Raw genomic sequence first — 7,500 nt, 5'->3', positions numbered from 1 at the left:
ATGTCTAATGCTTGAATAAGTAATTACTGTTAGATACTGTATTAGCTTTATATTATGGATAGAAAAGTTAAGATAATTATAAGGAAAAGTTTTTTTTTTGGTGGGGGGGCTAGTTGGTGAAACAGAATGATGCAACAAAGAGGGGAAAGAAAATATTAGATGTATAAAAAGGAATCAGTAAAATATATACATAAGGCAAACAGATCAATGTGAATGTATGTATGGGTCAGAGGAGTATTCAAAACCAAAGTCTCATTAAGATCAAAGATATACAAAATGAAAGAAAAGATAGATATAGAATTTTATGCTGTGACTGCAAAGACCCGGTAAATAAAGTGAGTTCACAGCTGTAACCTACACCAGTGTCGCATAACCAGCCCCAGCCCACTCAAAAGTACCTTGGATCATAGGGCGACATGCTGTGCTTGAGGAGACATATTGAGTCAAATACATCAACATCAAAATCAAAAGGAAATTGCAGTTGTGATCCCCGTGCAGGTGGCACGTAAAAAACACCAACCGATCATGGTTGTTGCCAGCCTCCTCTGGCCCCTGTGCTAGTGGCATGTAAAAAGCATCCACTACACTCTCGGAGTGGTTGGTGTAGGAATGGCATCCAGCTGGAGAAACACTGCCAGATCAGACTGGAGCCTGGTGCAGCCTCCTGGCTTCCCAGACCCCAGTCGAACCGTCCAACCCATGCCAGCATGGAAAATGGACATTAAACGATGATGATGATGATGATGAAATGGTAATGACATAATGTTTATATAATTAAAATATACAAATGTAAGAACCCTAAAATATTACTATGTATAAATAAATATATTTATTTCTTTATTGCCCACAAGGGGCTAAACACAGAGGGGACAAACAAGGACAGACAAAGGGATTAAGTCAATTACATCGACCCCAGTGCATAACTGGTACTTATTTAATCGACCCTGAAAGGATGAAAGGCAGTCGACCTCGGCAACTTTGTCTTTCATCCTTTCATATAAATATAGAACTACACACACACACACACACATATTTAATCATCATCATCAGCATTTTAACATACACTCTTCCATGCTTGCAGTGGTCAGACAGAATCTGTTGATGCAGATTTTCAACAGCAGGATGACCATCCTGTTGCCATCCCTTGTTTCCATAGCAAGGTAATAACTCCCTATGACCAGACATGTTTTTAAGGAAAATTGGAAACAATGGGTAAACACATACACACACATTTACATCCATACATGCACATGAATACATCATAAACAAATGCATATATATACATATATATACATATATATACATATATGAAGGCACATGGCTAAGTGGTTAGAGCATCCGGTTCACAGTCATGAGGTAGTGAGTTTGATTCCCAGACCGGCCTGTGTGTTGTGTTCTTAAGCAAGACACTTTATTTTACATGGCTCCAGTTCACTCATCTGTGGAAACGAGTTGCAGCATCACTGGTGCCAAGTTTTATCAGTCTTTGCCTTTTACTTGGATAACATCAGTGGTGTGGAGAGGAGAGGCTGGTCTGCATGGAAGACTGCTGGTCTTCAGAAGAGAACCTTCTAGGTGCAATCCCATGGTCATTCATGACTGAAAGGGGTCTTTATAGATATAGATATATATATATATATGACAACAGACATAGAAAAAAATGCATAAGCATTAAGACAGAGAGACACAGTGGCACCCAGCTGAAACATGTTTACAGGTGAGCAGGTTGAAGCAATGTGAAATGCATTGCTGAGTTCAGGAATTGAACCCCTGACTTTCTGATTGTGAGCCCAAGCACTCTAACCACTAAGCTAAGTGCTTTGAACAATATAAAGTGTATAGCTTTTGCAACTCTAATCTCACCAACAAGTACTTCTTTTTCTGTCTAGTTGGATATGTTTATGGGATGACACTTTAAGTGACATCATCATCATCATCATCATCACCACCACCACCACCACCACCATCAGCAGCAGCACTGCCACCACCACCACCACCACCACCACTGCTGCCACCATCGTTTTAATGTCCACTTTTCCATGCTTGCATGAGTCAGACTCATCAGCATGGTCATTTTCAAGTCCAGACATTTGGAATAGAAATGGTCGATCCAAATAGAAACAGCCTCTAACATCATTCCATTTTAGTTAGAAGGTCCCTCTGGTTGCTAATTTATACTTCTGAGGTAGAGGTCATTATCGCGCGCACACACACACACACACACACACACACACACACACACATGTCCATGCACGCACTTGCACAAACACACACAGACCCAAAAACTAGGTTCTCTCCAATATAAAAAAAAAAACAAAAAAAAACTCTAAATGCCAGTTGCTATGGAGACAACCTCATCTAGTAATCTCCTCAACAAGGATGGTCCTCAAAACAACTTGACTTGTTTAATAGTTTTCAATGGTCATTAATGTGGTCATCTTTATAAAACATAATTTCTATGCTGTTATCGTTGTTTTAGTTATGAATGCAGCAATTATAGAAGTGTGTGTGTGTGCCTGTGTGTGTGTGTGTGTGTGTGTGTGTGTGTGTGTGTGTATGTGTGTGTGTGTGTGTCTCTGTGTGTGTGTGTGTGTGTAACTGCATGCGTCTGTGTATATGAGAAGGTATGCACATACTCACAGATTTTATAGTTACACATAGCAAAACAGAACAAGCACAAACATATACGCATATCCACACACATCTGCACAGACACGAGGGTATTATGTAGAAACAACATATCCATGTGCCCATACACATTTTCTTCAATCACAAGGACAACTCACCCTTGATATGCTACATGAAATTGAATGCTTCCATCATGTTTGACAATTTTATCAGTGATTATGGGGCATTTTCGTTTTTAGATCATCATGTCAAGATTTTTATATAAAACTTTACTAAATAAAATGTTATTAAAAACCCTTCACAAATTTATTCCCTTGGCTGAGAAATTTAAGCTTGTTTGTTTTCTTCAGTAAAGACAAAAATAGGAAGCAAAATCTAAATAAAGTAGAAACAATTCATTAGCATTTATTGATGGTCTTAGATAAATTTTTTCATTTTCTTTATATAATTAACATATATATAATAAATAATATATACACACACACACACACACACATATATATCTATATAATGATATGAACATGTATGTGTGTGTGTATGCATATATATATATATATATATATATATATATATATACCATAATATATATTGAATTTGATGGCCTAAAAGATACACCTTTTTTACCCAAAAATGGCTTTAAAAATCCCCCTGCATCCAATTCATTCAATGTAGGTTCAAAACTCACTCAAAATGGTATGTATGGTTACAAAACATGTGCTGCCATCTATTGGTGAATAATTACCTATGGTTTGTTTATATCGAATGTGGATGCAATAAATTGCTTATAATTACTGGTAATAACATAAAGTTATATAAGTAAGTGGAGGAATTAAAACATTATTTTACAAAAGTACAGCCTAAGCTAGAATGCATCCTATGCACTTGTGTGTCTTATAGGCCATCAAATACGGTAATTATATATATCTTGTATTAATTAAAATTTCTGAAAGTGAGCAGACATCAATTAAAGAATAAAGAAGAGAAAAAGCAGCCGTGAGATTGATATAACTAGCATGACAAAAAATAAAAATAAATAAATGAAGATTACCACATTGATCATGCAGGAAGGTTACACCAAGATATTATTTTTATTTGAAAAGCAGTTAAATATATATTGACAACACAGAAATGTTTAACAGCGGTCTTACCCGAATGACCTCTGGACAAGCATAGTGAGGAGACCTGTGAGCAGCGGCAAATTTAAAAGAATCATAAGAAAATTAAACGTTTAGTTATCACATGGATATAACAACTGGAAACATTGTGGCAACAACTAAGGATAATTTACCTGTTCCAAGGTATGAAATATATGTTCAACACAGAAAACAAACAGCTTTAAAAGAAAATGTGTCTCCTTTAAGAATTTTGGTGATGGGTGTTAGGGGTTTCTGCATGAAGTTTTACAAAAGTCACATTTACCAGTGTATATGATGCACTCATGTATAAGACGCACCCCTATTTTACAAGTGTATTTTTGTGGGGGGAAAAAAAATTTTTTTAAATTTAATGTTTCATCGTTTGTAGGGGAAGGTGTGTGATTCTGTGCATGTGTGAAAGTGTGTAGCTCAGTGGTTAGGGTATTTGGTTTATGATCGCAAGGTCATGAGTTCAATTCCTGGCAGCGTGTTCTGCCCTTGAGCAAAACACTTTATTTCTCATTGCTCCATGGCAAAAATGAGTTGTACCTGAAATTCAAAGGGCCAGCCTTGTCACAATCTGTGTCATGTTGAATCTCCCTGAGAACTACGTTAAGGGTACACATGTCTGTGGTGTACTCAGCCACTTGCATGTTAATTTCACAAGCAGGTTGTTCCATTGATCACATCAACTCGACCCTCATCACCATAACTAATAAGAAAGCCAGGCCCGTGCATGTAGATATGATACTCTGACAGTATACGGGAATGAAGTATGCAAAGATGAATTTATCAATAAATAAACTAGGACACAGAAGGTGAACTGCATTTCAACTTTTTTTTTTCAAATCAACCGTATAGTTGTTTACATTTTGGTCAAGGGAAATGCCATACACGAATATAAAACTCTTATTTTGGGTTGTGCTGTTTTGTGTTACCACAATCATCCATGAAGGCGGCATACCCAACAACATGGTTTCGTTTTCATCCATTCACTGCAAATAGCTGACAGGTGGATGGAAGTGTGTTGATATACCTTTCAGCTTTCTAAGAGAATTTTTCATTTAGATAATTAGGAAGATGTTTCTTAAATGTAACGCAGTCATTAAATAATGTAAGACACATATCAAGTGTGAGTTATGTGTGGTGAGGAACAAAGAATAATGAGATAAATGTGACCTCTCCACATAACTGCCAACATACCACAAGTAATCTTTCATAAGTTTGTGTTAACAGACTGTGATATTTTGGCTTGTTTTCAATATCTTATTGTTAGTAACAATTATTGTGCCTATCAGCTCCCTAGCCTAGGACACTCAGCTTTCTATCTATAATAAGACTGCATTAGATACAAGAAAATTTTTTGATACGTTTAAAAACAAAAAACAAAAAAAAAGACTGTCTTATATGCCAGCAAATTCGGTAAACCAATAATCTTCAAAACAAAAAAAAAAAAGAAAAAGCAAAGAAATGTCTTAATTTCTCTTTAACCATTTATATCCGAAAAACATGAAAGAAAACTGCGTATATTATTCAGAAAAGATTGCCATGTTTAAATCATTTCAGATTGTAGTTTGATGTTTTCTTGGTAAATTGTGCAAGTCTATCAGAAGAAGCAAAAGATAATATATTGTTAATATCTAATAAATAAATATATGAGCTTCAAACGAATTTATTCTCCAATAACAATGCAAATTTACCTTTACTTTTCTATACCATGCATTTTTATCCACAACCAATCTGATTAAAGAAAAGTTATCTCAGCGCTAAATAATTACATTGAAAAATGCATCTATTCAAACAAAATTCAATCAAAAATTTTACTTCCATCCTCCTCCCTCCACTCACTCTTTCTCCATACACATTTACCTAGCATCAGTACTTTCATCTATTTTCCCTTTTTTTTCAACTTCAAATTACATTTTTTTTTTTTATGAGAGACAGACAGACGTGTGGCACGTATAATTTTTACCTAGGCGACCAGATACGCTAAAATACAAAAATCAATAAAGTGTAAAAAATGTTTTTAAGTCTGAGAAAACACTTTCTTCACTTTCTCTAATGGGTGCCACAATGAATACACACCAAGTACACACCATTGAATTACCTGATAATAAGAAGTGCATAGTATATATATCTATATATATAATACAGATGGCTAATTATATATATATATATATATATATATATATATATATATATATATATATATATAATATGGGTGGCTAATTAAGGTGGCAAGCAGGCAGAATGGTTAGCACATTCTGAGTTCAAATTCTGCTGAGGTCGACTTTGCCTTTCATCCTTTTGGGGTCGATAAACTAAGTACCAGTTGCATACTGGGGTTGTTCTAATCGACTTGTACCCTCCCCCAAAATTTAGGGCCTTGTGCCTAGAGTAGAAAAGAATATGGGTGGCTAATTTACAATTTTACAACCTAAAGGCAAAAATATATATATACATACATACATACATGTGTATGTATATATACATATACACATACATGTGTATGTATACACACACACACACACATATATATGTATGATATATATATATATATATTTATACACACACACACATGCTTTATGGGTCCCAATCATGGGATATGAAAGTGGACGAGGGGGAGAGACTGCATCCAGCTGTAGAAACTCTGCCAGATCAGATTGGAGCCTGGTACAGCCATCTGGCTCACCAGTCCCAAGTCAAACCATCCAACCTATGCCAGCATGGAACGCAGACGTTAAACGATGATGATGATGATGATGTTTTAAGTTCAAGCTGGCCAGATCTGGCCTCTCACACCAACCCTACGTTATCATTCTAAAAATTAACAGTTAACTCATCAAAATTGCAAAGCTACAAGATAATGCTTGATTAATTCAAAACAATGCGAATAAGCAAACATTACATTTCTCAGAATAATGGGAATGGTAAAAGGTTAACCCTTTTTCTTCTTCGATATGAAAATTATTCCATATTATATTGAGTTATCTCCCTAGCTTTATATTAAAACAATATTTTCCGAGGTTGTGTTTCCATTTGGGAAATCATCTGTAATTTATATCTGCTCTAAGTTCATGTATATACTGTAAGTTTATATCAACTGTAAGTATATATGATACAAATAGCAAGTTTATATCAACTGTAAGTTTGTTTACAGCAAGTTCATGTCAAATGTAGGTTTATATAAACTATAAAATTGTAAGCATGGAAAGCTTTTAAATCTAAAATTGCAAATAAAGGAAAACAAAAGCAAGATTTGTAAATATATCATGTGAAATGGCATCTATGTTGGAAAATACATATTAGAGAGATGACACACATGAGAAGAATCTTAAATATCTGTTATTGACATTATCAACAGATATGTGTATATGTGTGTGTATATATTGCATGTAGACAAAGATACATTTACGTAACATGTGGACATAGAGTTTTAATTTATTAGTAATATGTAATGATAAACATAGCGATCGTGTCAGCAGGTGTTTGAAACCACACAAGATGTTTACTTGACATCTAATGAAGGGAAGCTGTTTCTTTTGTTTCTTGTTTTGTTTTATTTCTGTTAATACTGTATTCTATTTACACTTTACTCTGTCTGTTTTACCAACTCGTTCTGTAATGTCTAACTGCTGTTGTCATCCCCATGTTTCCATGTAAAATCTTGTCAAAAGACATTTCCCATTTTTAATTTTCCCATCAAATTTATACGTAATATATATATATATATATA

General features: G+C 34.8%; 1 protein-coding gene across 25 annotated transcripts in view; it reads right to left on the bottom strand.

The window, feature by feature from the left end:
- The window catches only part of LOC106875082 (serine/threonine-protein kinase BRSK2), a 316,142-nt gene that overhangs the window by 142,384 nt on the left and 166,258 nt on the right, over window positions 1-7,500 (bottom strand). For all 25 annotated transcript variants that reach the window (XM_089360385.1, XM_089360366.1, XM_089360373.1 and 22 more), the window contains exon 6: window positions 3,777-3,810. In XM_089360385.1, the coding sequence (XP_089216511.1) occupies window positions 3,777-3,810 (34 nt within the window). The remainder of the gene's footprint in view (window positions 1-3,776; window positions 3,811-7,500) is intronic.

Source organism: Octopus bimaculoides, chromosome 11, assembly GCF_046866305.1.
Source record: "Octopus bimaculoides isolate indiv1 chromosome 11, ASM4686630v1, whole genome shotgun sequence".
Taxonomy (NCBI): Eukaryota; Metazoa; Mollusca; class Cephalopoda; order Octopoda; family Octopodidae; genus Octopus; species Octopus bimaculoides.
The sequence above is the reverse complement of the archived record's forward strand: the minus strand, read 5'-3'. Positions and strand labels throughout refer to the sequence as shown.